Raw genomic sequence first — 14,288 nt, 5'->3', positions numbered from 1 at the left:
ACGTCGCAAATGACAAACCCTCTTACATATAGGCAAAAAAACCACGCTCAAACTTTACTCACCGAGTGGACCCGGTTCTCCTACTTGTCCAATGGCCAGTCTTAACCAACCGAGTCGCGACTCGGTCCCCCACCAGCAGCATCATCATCACGCCTCCATCATCCTCGGTACCACATAAAATCACAGAAGGTGGTTGTTTTCCATCATGGGTTTGTCCCCAGACTCCATTTTAAAGGCTTCTGGCTCTGAACGATTGCCCAAACGAATTGGGTTTTTGCAATGGCGTCCAACGAAGCGGTTCCGGGAACACCTGGTATTAAGGAAATAAGGTCCGACACCGGGTCCGAAACGTTCCGCTTTAGCACGAGTTCGGGTCATGGGCATGGAGGTCCCGCGTCCCCGGGTCCGCCCGGGATAAGGAAGGTGAGCTTGAGAGCGGAGATTGATACTTCCCCGCCTTTCGGGTCGGTCAAGGAGGCCGTGACCCGTTTTGGCGGTAGCGGGTCCTGGATACCATTATACAAGCTGGGAGAAAACTATGTAAGTCCAGTGTCAACTGTCAAGTCAAGCACTAGTTCTTGTCTTTTTATGTGGGATTGAAATTTGAACTCATTTACTTGTTCAAGCAAGTCATTTTTTTTAAACACAATTTTGTTTCATAGTTAGAAGAAAAAATTTAAATACCTTTTTTAAATTTTTAGTTACCTTGGATTTTGGCTTTGGTAGTATGTATAATAATAGTTCATTCAATATATGTCGGAATACATCCTGTCACACTTTTTAGAATACAAATTTGTCAGTGTTACAAGTTTATAGTAGACAATGTGAGTGTTACAAACTTGTTTCCAAGTTAATTCAAGTCCCTTTTTAATTATGTATTTCTGCTACTAGATCATCTTTACATTTCTTGTTTGGGGTGTCTAATTTTGGTTGGATTAAAATTTACAATGACATTTTGATTAGCAGAATGGTGTTGAAGAGTTTGACTTGAAGAAAGTGGAGGAACAAGCAGCAGAGTTGGAGAAGGATCTGATTGTGAAAGAGCTAGAGACACTTGATGTCCTTGAAGAACTGGCAACAACAAAAAGGATTCTGGAAGAGCTAAAGAGACAGCTGCAGAAAGAAGCATTGAAATGCTTGACAGTCCCACCAGTGGACTTTCATTCAGAAGAATACATGATCTCATCCCCTGCTGCTATCAAAGAAATGAACAAAGAAAATTATAGAAATCCAAGTCCCTACCCTACTTCTCCTGATATGATCTTGATGGAGTTGAAGCAAGCAAAATTGAACCTTGGTAAAACCATCAATGATCTTGGGGTGATTCAATCTTCTGTTGAATCTTTGAATAAGAAAATGAAAAACGAGAAAATCTTGCTCGAAAAGACCCGGGAGAGGCTAACATCACAGTTTGCAGGGGTGTCATCACTAGAGGAGGAGATGAAGAACATAAAAGTGAAGACACAAGTAGCTGGTGATGCAAAAGCCAATGCCAATAGCAGTTTTGAGAATTCAACATGTGTTTCAAGGGAAATGTCAAGGAATGAACAGGACAAAACCAGTATGAAGACTGCTGAAATGAGGTGGGTCGCCGCAAAAAAGATGGAAGAAGCAGCCAGGGCAGCAGAAGCTGTTGCTCTTGCTGAGATCAAGGCTCTAACATGCTGTGAGAGCTCATCAGGGAATGTGCTGCTTCCAGAGCCTGAGAAAATGAGTTTTAGTTGTAAAATGAAATCTCCTCTAGATTACTTGAAGGCTCAAGAAGCTGAGGGCTGGTTCAAGAGGAAGTTAGTAGATGCCGTGCTCCAAATTGATGAAGCCAATGCTTCTAAACTGGCCATATTGAACAAGTTGAAAGCAGCAACAGATGAAGTTAATCACAGCAAACAGTTCTTGGAGGAGGCTCTGAACAGAGTAGAACTTGCCAATAGAAAGCAAATTGCTGCTGAAGAGGCTCTCCACAGGTTGGTACCTGAGCATGATCAGAAGGGGCAGGCTGCTTACAACACTACCAACAATCTAAACAATTTTCAATCACCGGTGAATTCTCCGATGAATGACATGAACAAGTCAGTCATGAACAGGTCAGTCATAGGAAGTGATGGTTCGAATCCAAAGCCCCTTCTGAGGCCAACAGTTTCAATGCGAGATGTGCTTAGCAGGAAGCAAGTTCTCCCTGAAGATTATGCTGCAAAAAAGGAGATGGATCGTGGCCACGCTGAAACGCACAGAGTGGCTTTGAGTGAAATGCTTCATGCACTGAGGGAGGATTTAACACTTGCCCCAAAAGCTGAGAAAGATGGAAGTGAACAAAAGCAGTTTATAACACATAGGAAGAAGTTTGGGTTCATCCAGATATCACTCCCATTGTCAAAGCCAAGTAAGAAAAAGATGCAAACTTTAAACGCAATGTGACACTTTAAGATTGATTAACAGTGAGTCAATCCTTGGGGTACCAACATTTTGCTTTCAGTGTCCTTGTTATTTAATAAGTTATGGTTTTGCTTATGTTTGTGTTTTTGGAAGATGTTTTTAATGTATGTCAGTCTGTATAGGTGATTATTAATCTGATCTATGCGGTGAGGGTGGGTTGGAATGAAGTTTTTATTTATGATCAGGGTTAGTATGTCATGGTACCCGCATTACATTCCTTGACACTGACATGGTGTTGGAATTTCAGTTGTTTTCTGTCAAAGATGCAATTATAATTCTTTGCTTGTACTTAAATTCACATGGGCAATTGCTATTATTTTATCAATTTTTAATTATTTGGTTCTATACATGGTTTCATTCCCATATAGTTATAAATTGTAAGTATGTAATCTTTAATTCATATGGCCTATGCCCAGTGACAGTGTGACACTACCTCATTAGTTCCCTGCCCATTTTATTTTCTTTGGCCCAAACCCACATCACTCCCATTCCTATAGCCCATATCCAAACCCTTTCATCCCAAGCTACTATTTGAATTAAAAAAACAAAAAAAAACTTTCTTAAATATATATATATTTTTTTTTGGCCAAGATTAAATATTTAATTTTTATTAAAAATATTAATCATTGTGCGCCATGCCTTTAGGCGCCATCTACTTTGCGCGCCTTTTGAGTTACCGCGGAAATCCCCTCTAGTTTTTACTCTGTTTTCAATTTCACCGCCCCGCCCAAAACTGCTTGGCGCAAGTTAGCAATCTAGATATCATTAAGCTACCGTGCACGGCTTATACCCTACGGACCAGCAGGTTAACATTAACTTCTACTAATTGCACGGTTTTATCCGCCAGAAAATTGGGGTTTTGTGTGTGCAAATTGCAATTAACCTCCAGCGTATTATAGCCAACCCAAAGTTGGAAAACTGAAATTGCGCCTGTTTTCTCGTCTTCTTGTCTCCCACTAATTTATGGGAGTCCCTAACTAATAGAATAACACTATAAAAGCAGATGTGAAAGATAGTTCCATAGTTGCAGAGCAGAGCTTGCAGTGGTGCTTCAATGGCGAATCTGCGAAAGACCCGGAAACGAGTTCATGCAATTCCTCGTGCTCCTGATGGAAGTGCCTTTCAAAAGTGGTATGGCATATCACATACATTATTTAATGTTTTGTTTAATTTTGTTCTTTTTTTTTGTTTTCTTAGTGATTATTATTCCATTTTTGGGTTCCAATATGTGCATGTTGCAGCAATACTTGTGGGGTTTCAGTGCCAATTACTTTGGCAGGCATGCATGAGTGTGAGAGGAAGACAGAGGTGAAGAGGTTCAAAGGCGTAGTATGCCAAGATGTTGAGAAACACAGCTTTTGGGACCAACTCATAGTCATGGCTCCTTTTCATTTCTTCATGTACATTTTTTTTTTTTGGGTGAATCTTCATGTACATTTTTTACCATTATAATTACTTTCTTGAATTCTATTATTCTTAGTCTCAGTTGATTTAGTAGTACATATATGTTGTACCCATTTAATCTTGTGGGTTTATCAGGAAAGATTTTACCAAGACAAGCAAAGCTAGAGATTGGGTTGCCATAAATCGAGAAGGGTTTGAGGCTTGGAGGAAAATGTCCAATGAGGTAATTAAAAGTGAATCAATCTCATTCTTTCTTTTTAAGCCCTACCCAGTTGTTATAATGTGGAATCCATGTGTTTTATTTTATCACATTCAATTGGACTGTTTTTTTTGTTAGGAGAGGCAACCGTATGTTGCTGAAGCTGAAAGGATTGATGAGGCTCATCAGAAAGCTTTGCTTAAAGAAGCAGATGATAGACTAGTGGTAAATCTGACTGCGTCTTTGATTGAAAATTGCAATGTCCTCTGGTGCTAGTAACAACGTAACGTTTCCAATTTCTTCCGAAGAGGATTTTAGTATGTTTGCTTAGTTTTATATCAAGATTTTTAATGATACAAATGGCAGGTTATTCCCATTTGCTTAGATTTGGGTTTTTCACCTTCACTGAACCTGAGTAATTCATTATTGATAGCAACTAGAAATAAAGTCATTGTTCTTTTTTCTGCTTGTAAAACTATGTGAATGTTACACCCCTTTGTTTGCATTCCATGTATTCAATTTGATATTAATCCATCTAGATCCTCTGCTTTGCCCCCACATTGTGTAAATTCCAGTCTTTTTTCCCAGGTATCTAGGAATTGAATTGATGATGGGGTCATTGGTTGCAGGTAGATGATGAGGCAGATTCAGCATTGGGTTGTAACAATGAGAAGTTTGATGGGGTATGTTTTTGCTTTAAGGCTCAGAAATAGAATACATTTCTATTTTACTGGTTCTTCTGATTGTTTCCTACTATTTTTCTCAGGAACTTAATTATTATTGTTTATATTATGGTTCAATTACAGTTTTATGAAGACTCTGAGAATTCTGATTGGCTTGATGAATCATGGGACAACTCTTGGCACACCTACCATCGGTCTCTCTCTCTCTCCCTCCCTTTCCCAAGTGTATTATTGTTTCGGATTGGCTACATTTGTTTCTCTGTCCTTGTTTTGCATTGTCATGCTAATTACTTAATTTTTACCTCATAAACAGGTCAATGGATGAGCATACATTTAAGGTGTTTACCTCATGAAGCAGGAAAATAGTGTATGGTTGTTTTGAGGACTCTCGCTCAAGTTTAGGAACTGCCTAAAGGTTTCATTTTTTGCTGACCATTTTTGGTTAATGGGACCATCCAATTGGCTAGGGTGGAAAATCTATATGCTCAACTGAGGCTATTTTTCCCCTTACCTATTTTCTCAAAGAAAGGCAAGTCATTTGGCTATTGTATAGTAAATGTAGGAGTTGTCGAGTCTAACAAAAGTGTAGTTATTTCCTCCATAGAGTTGGAAAAAGTTTCACTTTTTTTATGAAGACATTTTGTTTGGGAATAGTCTCACCTAGAACTTGTATAAAAGAAGCATCAAATCTTTCTGCAAAGTGCATTGGCTATTGATTCTGTTTACAGGTTCATTTACTAAATATCATGATTTGGCATGCATAGCCTGGAGAGAATGTTAAACAGGTTCCTTTCGTACTGCCTTCATGTACACGCTGTTTTTTTGTCCAATCCTTCATGTATATGCTATATCTATATATATTGTAAAGGAATTGAATATGGTTGCCAACTTGTTAATCTGTTTAATAATTAATTTAAATTAATGGTTTGACAATGTAACATATATGATTTATGTTGAGAACATTATTCACGTACATAAACTCAATCCTCTTTATCATGGTAGATTTATGGTAAGAGGTATAAAAGAAGGCCAATCCCTTTCTGGACTCAATAACTCCTACATCTACAACTGGCCATGTTAAAACATTGGATACTTCAAGCCTTTTTGGTAGTCTTCTACCACCAACGTTGTCCCTAATTTCTTTTTCCCACTTTTTTGTATAAGATAATATTGTAAGACCACCTACCAAAGACCTATTCCATGTTTGAAAATTGGATTCTATAGCATCTTTTATTATATTACTTAAAATTTCAGAAACAAAAATAAAGTTTCCATTATTTATTTTGTCACCTGTATACCCAAAACTCATATCACGTGAGGCCACGTGACTTGGACCGAACAGAACAACGTACGGTCACGTGGACTTCATAATTTCATATCAATCTCAATTCTCAAGCCAGCCTTCACATCTTACAAAAAATAAAAAATAAAAAAACGAAATACCAAAGAAACGTATTCCAAGTAAAGCAAACTCCTCGTTTGCAAGGGCTTCGACGCTCTTTAATCGACTCTGATGGACTGTGCTTGTAGCAATTTCAGCTCTTCTTTGCTTCTATGGCGGTCTCCCTCTCCGCTTCTACACTCTTCGCTCCCTTCGAAGCTCAAATTATCGGTAAGCCTCTGCCGCCTCTCTCTCTCTCTCTTCATGTCTTTACCTCTGTAATTGTTTGTTGTAATATTGTAGTTGATTACTTCTATTTCACAGAGGCTAAAGCGTTTGAACCTCGCTAAGCATAACCGGGTGGTCAGGAACGCTTGTGGGTTCGACGATAATGGCTCTGTTAATGGGTTTCCCATCACACCCAACAGGCTTTTCACGCAAGAGGTACGGACTACTGATTTCTCATTCCCCTTTGTATCTTTTATCTATTTATTGGGTTTTTGTGTACGTTGTGAATGCAAAACTTTAAATGTTTGGTTTTGAATTCTGGGTTTGCTTTAATTTGCTTTTTTTGGTATTTTGTGTGGAAGATATTGGTGAACTCAGTGGTGTCTAAGAAACTAGAGCTTCTGGGTTTTGTTTTTTTCCTCTTTTTTTACTTATCTTTGATTAGGTAATCTTGATGAACTTAATGTTTTTCCTAACCAATTTTTTTGGTGTTTCAGGCGATTGGAGCTGAATATGGAGAAGGTTTTGAGACTTTCAGACCAGATGGACCACTCAAGGTTGACGTGGTAAGGAATTTATGGTGCTATACGTATTAATTGACGTCGTATACTTTCTGGTGCTCTTAGATTATAGACCATAACTTACCAGTGTTAATTCTTATTCCAAGTAGGATTTTTTGAACGACAAACTACAAGAAGGTTTTCTTCAAAGAATACGATATGCCATGAAGCCAGATGAAGCTTATGGTCTTATTTTCTCTTTTGACAATGTCGTGGTAAATTTCTGTAACACTCATTAGTTATATGTTTCAAATTTATTTACAGGTTCTGGTTGTTAGAAATGAAACTTTATTCAAATATGCAAAATCTTAATAATATGTCTTAATGATCAAGGAAAAGCTTTATATGTGCAATTATTAAAAATAAAATTAATTGCATACATAATGTGTTTCAGGCTGATACTCGAACTTTGAAATTAAATGCTTGGAAGCAGCTTGCCTCAGAAGAGGGTACGCAGCCTTTTCTTCCCTTTAATAGCCTGTTGCAGGCCTTTCAGTTCATTCTCAATGTTGGATCAAATGTTGAACTGGCATATGTTGATTTGTGTGCTTGCATTACTTTTTTATTTTGGAGGAGAAGACCGGAGACTTAGATATTTGACATTTATCCTGACCTTCTGTAGTTTGGATAGCAATTTGTACTAGAAATTTTTCTTTTAACTCTGATAACATAATTTCTTTTGTACCCCAAATTTTTTATTCTTGATCAGGAAAGGAAATTCCCGAAGATGCTGATGTGCAAGGACGAATGCTTTATGCAGGTGCTGATCATGTGTTGCATAAGGTTTGAGATTAGTGTTCATTTAAGGATTTGTAGTTTATCTATATAGACAAATAAGATGTAGGGTTTTGACTATTAAATGCATCTTTTCTTTGATTGTGGCATTTCTTCAAACTCTGATTGTCTAGACTTATCTTATAGTAAACTTTATGGTTTATTTCCAATAAACCATTCATTCTTGATACTTACATTGAATGTCTCTCACAAGTCTCAAAAAACTTTCAGCTTTTACTGTGGGATAAAGAAGAAAAAGAACTGGATAGATTGGCATTAAGGTTTTCGCAATTATATTATGACAATCTTCTCAGGGTGAGTACTAAGCTGCTAGTAATCTATTTGAGGGGGTTCTATTTGTCTATGCAACAACAGAATTGCTCACATTTTTCCTTTCTTCAGCTTAGTAAACCCGTGGAGGGGATCAATGAATGGCTAGATGCTGTATCCACAGCTCGTATCCCTTGTGCTGTTGTTTCAAGTCTTGATCGGAAAAACATGGTAGAGGCCCTAGAACGAATGGGACTCAAGAAGTATTTCCAGGTTGATGTCCCTTTGAATTACACCAATTTTGTTAACTCCCCATGAAGTTGCGAAATGAAATAGTTGATCTATCATGTTTACAAGATTTCTGTTAATTCCACTTACATAACACGTGTTCTCAGCTATTGTCATCTTTTTGGGGTTATAGGCAATTGTGACCGAGGAAGATGGCATGGATTCAATAGCTCATAGGTTTCTGTCTGCAGCTATGAAGGTACTGTCTGCAAGATGAGATTATTAGTTTTCAAATATGCATTACAAGTGTCACCATTGAAGGCCGGCTCTCCACATATTACAGACTCAGCATGTCTGGAGTCAGTCTGTTACTGTATACTTCACATTTTTTGTGTATATAATAAGATTGCAAATCAAAATGTTACCTGATTAATTTTCCTGGCAACATTCTTACTGAATTCATTATACTCCTTGCAGCTGGATCGGAAGCCATCCAAGTGCGTAGTGTTTGAGGATGAGCCTAGAGGTATAACTGCTGCTCACAACTGCACAATGATGGCTGTAGCACTGATTGGCGCACACCCCGCGTATGTAATCTCACCCCTTCACCCTTCTCACCCATACATATTCGCATTCATTCACACATCCCAATATACCTAATGGGAAATTTCTACTCCGCTAATTTGAAAATGACTATATCCTGAGATTGAGGTTAATGGTGGGTGGCACATGCAGGTATGACCTGGTGCAGGCTGATCTTGCAGTAGCTAGTTTTAATGAACTCTCAGTGATCAATCTTCGGAGACTATTTGCAAACAAGGGTTCTACGTTCATGGACCTGCAAAAGCAGATTATAGAGAAATCTCCGCCAAAGAGGAAGCTTAGAGTTGATACTATTTTCTGATTCATTTTTTATTTTTCAGCTCTGCCTTCCCCCCCCCCCCCCCCCCCCCCTCTCCTTGTAATCTAGCAGTTCATCTTTTCTTTCTTTGTAATTTTTTTTTTTTTGTTCTTTGATATACGAATTTATTATAGCGAAAAACACTCAAATAGTCAAATCTGATGTGATTAAATCCCCCAAAGAAACTGTCATCTGATGCAACTGAGCTTCTGTTTACGTTTGATTGTTTCAGTATTCAAATCCCAAAAATTCCAAAAAATAATCAATGGTCGGCTGTTCAATCCGCATGTCGTATGTCGTTGGATTGCCCTCTTTCTTATGGGCCTGGTCCTGAGGCCCAGACAGAACTACGCACTAGTGCACGACATATCGCTAATATTAGATGGATGAACGACAGTCGTTTAAACGCTTCCTTGTTCCTTACCGTTGACTGTTGGAGTTAAGAGTGACATGGCAAAAATTCAGTGCCGGTGGGGAATTCCCTTATCGTTATTATCAGCCTCTGACATACTTTTTCTTTTCTTCTTCGCTGAGGCACACTCACAAAGTCACAAGCTTCGACTTAGAGACCAATCAAACCTTTGCGTAATTGGGTTGCCTCCAAACATGTCATGTATTCACAGCCATGGCTCCATAGCTTCCTTCTCTGTTCGCTCCTCGGCTTCCTTTACGCGAAGAACCAGATGCGCACCCAAGCCTCGCTTCCTCTGTGCCCTCCGAGGTAAATTCAATATTCCCATTTTCAATTGTTGCCGTATTTTAAGCTACTCGAACTGGGTTTTGTGGGAAATGGTCTAATTGATGTTGGGTATGCGCCAATTTGGGTTTCTTTATCACAGAGTCGTATACATTGTCTCTCTCTCTCTCTCTCTCTCTCTCTCTCTCAGATACCCATTTTTTGTTTCACACTCTAATTTCATGTATCTAATTCAGGGTGTAGCAGAACCCCAAGCTACCTCAGTTGCCGACCCCCTTTTGCTCAATGCGGTTGGTGGGGAAGATGTTGAAAGACCCCCAGTTTGGCTCATGAGGCAAGCAGGGAGGTTAAGGTACATGAAGTACTAAGGGAGTGGCCACTGCTTATCTGCTTGAATTTTGCATCTCCTAATTTACAAGTTACGCCTGCTAACTTATTCAGCATTTCGATATGACAGAGTTATCAACTTCTCTGCGAGAGGCATCCTTCATTTCGAGAAAGATCCGAAAATGTCGACCTTACAGCCCTGAAAGGTTTCAAGCCTGATGGAGTATGATGCCACTCTATGATTCATTGTTGGGTTTTCCATTTTAGCTTCTTACATGCTATAATCTTGTTATCCCTTCCATTGGGTTGCTTGTCTCTTTTTCTCAAATGCCTCTCATATTGTGACAGCTCATTCATTTTATTCTCAGACATTCTTACTCCTCTCTCCTGGATGAATATCCCTTTTGACATTGTAAAAGGTAAGGGATCAATATCCCACGTATTATTTTAATACGTGGCATAATGTAGACTGTTGGATTTAGAACATCATGCACCCCACCACACTGGATCCCATCGCAGCCTAATTCCAGACCCCCCTTTCGATCCCTCTCATTTCTATCACCCTCTCAGACTCTGTCTCTCTCAGACTCTCACCACCCAGTCACCCATCGCCAAATGCAAAGGTAGTTTTTAATTAGGGTTTCGAATTAGGGATTTAAGGGTATTTTTAATTAGGGTTTCTGAGATTGTGATTTTGATGTTAATTAACTGAATTTCCAATTTTGTGGTTAGAGGTTTGTGACCAGTGACTTTGTGCTGCTTGCTTGCTGTGCATTTAAGGTGAGTTTTCTGATTCTGATTTGTGCATAAATTAATTTGAATTGGGAATGTTGTGATATAAATGTTTGAACTTTCATTGGGGTATTGAGAATTTGAGATTGAGTTTGATTGGGGTTAGAGGTTTTGTGCATGTATTTCGGATGTGTTTGTGCATTTTGAATATCTAGGCTTGTTAGGGTTATGCTGATGATGATGTGATTATCAGAATATGTGATGCAAGTTAATATGTATATGTATTCTTGCTAGAGGGGTTATGTGAATATGTATTTGTATGCTTGCTTGCTGGATTTGTTGATCATTAGGGTTATGCTTGCTGATTTTGTTAGGTATGGAGTCTAGCCAATCAATACACTAAGTGCCTCAATAGGGTCCATGACTGGTCAATCTCAACCCCAAACTCAATCCCAAACAGTACCTCAACAACAAACAGAAACACAAGTCCCAACCCTAACAAAAGTTGAATTCCAAACAGGGTCTGAAGTAAATGTGGGAGGAAAGAGGAAAAAAGGTGGTTCTGTGGTGTGGGATCACTGCAAGAAAATTAAAAAGAAAGATGATAAGGGGGTAGAACAGGTGCTTGGGGTTTGCAATTATTGCAAAAAGGAGATACCTGCCCATTCTAAGAAAAATGGGTCCACTGGGTTAAAATGATGAGAGACCTTTTGCAAGAAAGGATTGAGGAACAACTTGTGGAGATATCCAATGAAGTGGATAGATACTTTTTCGATCCTTTTGAGAGTCCTTTGGTGGAAGGGTTCCAAATCTTGGATTGGTGGAAAGGGAATGCTACAAGATATCCAATCCTTTCAAAGATTGCCAATGATATCTTTGCAATTCCAAGTTCTACCGTTGCTAGTGAGAATGCATTTAGCCTAGGAGGGAGGATTGTTGATCCTTTTAGAGCTTCATTGACTCCAACAATGGTAGAGGCACTAGTGTGTACTAGTGATTGGCTTAAAGCGGAAGAATTTAGCTTCTACAAGGAACCAACGGACGAAGAGGTTGAATTTTATAGGGAACTTGAAGAAATGGAAGCAAGTAAGATTTTGTCTTTTCAATACAATTTAAATTCTATTGATTTTTCTAACTTCTAAGATATAATTGATATATTTTTCTTTATTGATTGCAGTCTTGACCACAACTCAAGCTACCGGAGCTTCTCAAGCTTCTACAAGTGGCATGCCTCCTCCAACATCATGAAGTGGTATATACTTGCTGTAAACTGCATGGATCCATTCAAGTCTTTATAAAATTATGTAAACTGCATGGATCCTGTAAGATTTAACTGCATACTATCATGTATCCTAATTACTACCTCATGGATAGACTTTGAAGCAAAGAAAATATGACATAAACCTTTACTTATTACCTTCTCTTGTTTCGCGCTTTCTAAAAGGATGTTTTAAATCTATATTGGTTTAAAAAGTGATATGGGATCATGCCTTCTCTGCTTCTGCCAGTATTATAATCTTTGGTATGCTCACACAGATCTTTACTTTTCCAGGTAGATAATAAGGTAGCCGTGTTAGGTTTTGTTGGGGCTCCTTTCACTCTAGCATTGTACGTGGTGGAAGGTGGTTCATCAAAGCACTTCTCGAAAATAAAGAGATTAGCTTTCTCTCAACCCAAGGTACTTTTGGTGCTTCTCATATGTAGTTTTTGGTGACTTTATGAGGCCTATAAGCATGGATACAACTTTATAAATGTGTTTCAATGGTCTGCCATGGTGATACAGCATTTTCCTGGGGATTTTTGTGTTATGGATCATTGAGCCCTTAACGGTTGCAGCATTTTCCTTTCACAATGCTTTTTGTTTTTGTGACTGGGGCCTGAAACTTAGATGCAAGTTGTTCCCTTTTCAATTTTTTAAGTTTTAAAATCATGGTTATACTCATTATGAGAGAGCTAATAAGTAGGGTCCTTTAGCATCCATCTTCTTAAATTTGCTTTCCAATGGTTCTGCTAGTGGTAATTGGCTCTCGTCATCTGATGCCTTCGTATTATTTCACCTTTGCAATTGGTTAATAATTAGTAGCTAGGCTGCCTAGGCCACTTCCTTACCTCTTGATCTATGGTTCCTTCCTCAGGTCCTCCACGCATTACTTCAGAAATTTACAACTTCGATGACAAAGTATATTATACCAAGCTGATAGTGGGGCTCAAGCTGTTCAGATCTTTGACTTATGGGCCACAGAACTCAGCCCTGTGGATTTTGAGGAGTTCAGTCTGCCATACTTGAAACAAATTGTGGATGGTGTGAGAGTGACCCATCCAGATCTTCCCTTTGATCCTTTATGCAAGTGGATCTGGGGGTTTGCTTGAGAGGCTGGCTTTGACAGTTGTTGATGTAGTTAGCTTGGACTGGACTGTTGATATGGCTGAAGGTAGAAGGTGACTGGGACCAAATATTGCAGTTCAAGGTAATGTGGATCCCGGCGTTCTTTTTGGTTCAAAGGAATTCATCACCAACAGAATAAATGATACTGTGAGGAAAGCTGGTAGAGGGAGACATATTTTGAATCTTGGCCACAGCATTGTAGTAGCCTAGTAGGTACACCCGAGGAGAATGTTGCTCAATTCTTTGAGCTTGCTAAAGAAATCAGATACTGAAAATGTACTTTAGAATGAATGATTTTCACTTAATTGAGTTCTTTTCCTTGTAATTTTTAGTTCAAATATGCATTGTAGTAGGTACACCTTCTAAGTTACACTGCTCTTTGTAATTTGAAATGTTTCTTCCATTGCATTTTCAACATGTTGGACTCAAAAAAAAGTTGAGAAATGGATTGGAGGCTGATGTTTCGTCACAATCCAAACCCTTTGTCATGCTAAGCGAGAAAAGGAGAATAATATAAAATTATAAACCAAGAAGAAATATTTGCAAACACTCATTGCCAAGAGTCTGAGTCAATATATCTACTTAATTAGTTTATAACATGTGATATAGAGGTCACATAGACGCGTATTCAATTATTTGATTTTTTTCAAACATGTATTAGTGGTTGCTCACCTACCACTTGTCTCAGGTAATCATGAATTTGTTGGTACATCTATATATAAATTTATAATAAGCTTTCAATAATGGGGAATTAGGAGCCTAATCACCCCCGTCTAATTTGTTTGGTGCTTTCTATTTTTTGGTAAATCAGTTAATACTGTAATCGTTATTGATTAAAATACGGTAACCATTTTAGCTGCAGCCTGATCAAATCTAAGTTATTCTGCTCATATGTAACCACTTTCGAATGTTTTGCTTTTGCCTAACATATCCAGAATCCAACTATTCAGCCACACGAATAGCCAAACTTGTGATCAAGCTTCCAAAATACACACACACAAATACCAACTTTTGTTGGTATGTCCAAACCTTTGTCCCAATCAGATAGCATGCAGCCAACTACTTAATGAGGAAATCCGAAATCA

General features: G+C 38.5%; 3 protein-coding genes and 1 pseudogene across 12 annotated transcripts; all 4 read left to right on the top strand.

The window, feature by feature from the left end:
* Nucleotides 1–198: 198 nt before the first annotated feature.
* LOC147289756 (WEB family protein At2g40480-like) lies at nucleotides 199–2,732 on the top strand. The gene is made up of 2 exons (XM_086237487.1): nucleotides 199–540; nucleotides 967–2,732. The coding sequence occupies exons 1-2, from the start codon at nucleotides 280–282 to the stop codon at nucleotides 2,413–2,415; spliced, it is 1,710 nt and encodes a 569-aa protein (XP_086093613.1). The 5' UTR covers nucleotides 199–279; the 3' UTR covers nucleotides 2,416–2,732.
* Nucleotides 2,733–3,487: 755 nt separating this feature from the next.
* Nucleotides 3,488–5,396, top strand: LOC147289755 (HMG-box (high mobility group) DNA-binding family protein). Its single transcript, XM_086238516.1, has 7 exons — nucleotides 3,488–3,564; nucleotides 3,675–3,833; nucleotides 3,973–4,060; nucleotides 4,175–4,261; nucleotides 4,666–4,719; nucleotides 4,843–4,913; nucleotides 5,033–5,396. The coding sequence occupies exons 1-7, from the start codon at nucleotides 3,488–3,490 to the stop codon at nucleotides 5,070–5,072; spliced, it is 576 nt and encodes a 191-aa protein (XP_086094642.1). The 3' UTR covers nucleotides 5,073–5,396.
* Nucleotides 5,397–6,139: 743 nt separating this feature from the next.
* On the top strand, nucleotides 6,140–13,618 carry LOC147289754 (Haloacid dehalogenase-like hydrolase (HAD) superfamily protein). Of its 9 annotated transcripts, none has more exons than XM_086235474.1 (19): nucleotides 6,140–6,331; nucleotides 6,425–6,544; nucleotides 6,826–6,894; nucleotides 6,999–7,103; nucleotides 7,283–7,337; nucleotides 7,598–7,671; nucleotides 7,894–7,977; nucleotides 8,065–8,205; nucleotides 8,354–8,419; nucleotides 8,638–8,747; nucleotides 8,896–9,782; nucleotides 9,995–10,110; nucleotides 10,216–10,308; nucleotides 10,454–10,504; nucleotides 10,818–10,865; nucleotides 11,192–11,903; nucleotides 11,995–12,069; nucleotides 12,370–12,495; nucleotides 12,953–13,618. In XM_086235474.1, the coding sequence occupies exons 1-11, from the start codon at nucleotides 6,233–6,235 to the stop codon at nucleotides 9,062–9,064; spliced, it is 1,092 nt and encodes a 363-aa protein (XP_086091600.1). In that variant the 5' UTR covers nucleotides 6,140–6,232; the 3' UTR covers nucleotides 9,065–9,782; nucleotides 9,995–10,110; nucleotides 10,216–10,308; nucleotides 10,454–10,504; nucleotides 10,818–10,865; nucleotides 11,192–11,903; nucleotides 11,995–12,069; nucleotides 12,370–12,495; nucleotides 12,953–13,618. The 9 variants fall into 9 exon arrangements, with proteins under 9 accessions (XP_086091600.1, XP_086091601.1, XP_086091602.1 ...); XM_086235475.1 differs by having other exon boundaries at nucleotides 10,434–10,504; XM_086235476.1 differs by lacking the exon at nucleotides 10,454–10,504.
* LOC147289753 (uroporphyrinogen decarboxylase-like) lies at nucleotides 11,513–13,618 on the top strand (annotated as a pseudogene). Its single transcript, XR_015121023.1, has 4 exons — nucleotides 11,513–11,903; nucleotides 12,002–12,069; nucleotides 12,370–12,495; nucleotides 12,953–13,618. The product of XR_015121023.1 is annotated as a uroporphyrinogen decarboxylase-like (transcript).
* Nucleotides 13,619–14,288: the final 670 nt, after the last annotated feature.

The sequence above is a fragment of the Dryas octopetala genome, chromosome 3 (assembly GCF_963921425.1).
Source record: "Dryas octopetala chromosome 3, drDryOcto1.1, whole genome shotgun sequence".
Classification (NCBI taxonomy): Eukaryota; Viridiplantae; Streptophyta; class Magnoliopsida; order Rosales; family Rosaceae; genus Dryas; species Dryas octopetala.
This window is presented reverse-complemented; position numbering and strand designations above follow the sequence as displayed.

Excerpts from the sequence above, each read along its gene's own strand:
- LOC147289756 (XM_086237487.1), top strand. The coding sequence starts at position 280 with ATGGCGTCCAACGAAGCGGTTCCGGGAACACCTGGTATTAAGGAAATA. Across the intron at positions 541-966 it reads ACAAGCTGGGAGAAAACTAT|AATGGTGTTGAAGAGTTTGA; the intron begins GTAAGTCCAGTG and ends TTTGATTAGCAG.
- LOC147289755 (XM_086238516.1), top strand. The coding sequence starts at position 3,488 with ATGGCGAATCTGCGAAAGACCCGGAAACGAGTTCATGCAATTCCTCGT. Across the intron at positions 3,565-3,674 it reads GGAAGTGCCTTTCAAAAGTG|CAATACTTGTGGGGTTTCAG; the intron begins GTATGGCATATC and ends TGCATGTTGCAG. Across the intron at positions 4,061-4,174 it reads GGAGGAAAATGTCCAATGAG|GAGAGGCAACCGTATGTTGC; the intron begins GTAATTAAAAGT and ends TTTTTTTGTTAG.
- LOC147289754 (XM_086235477.1), top strand. The coding sequence starts at position 6,233 with ATGGACTGTGCTTGTAGCAATTTCAGCTCTTCTTTGCTTCTATGGCGG. Across the intron at positions 7,338-7,597 it reads GCAGCTTGCCTCAGAAGAGG|GAAAGGAAATTCCCGAAGAT; the intron begins GTACGCAGCCTT and ends ATTCTTGATCAG. Across the intron at positions 7,978-8,064 it reads ATTATGACAATCTTCTCAGG|CTTAGTAAACCCGTGGAGGG; the intron begins GTGAGTACTAAG and ends TCCTTTCTTCAG.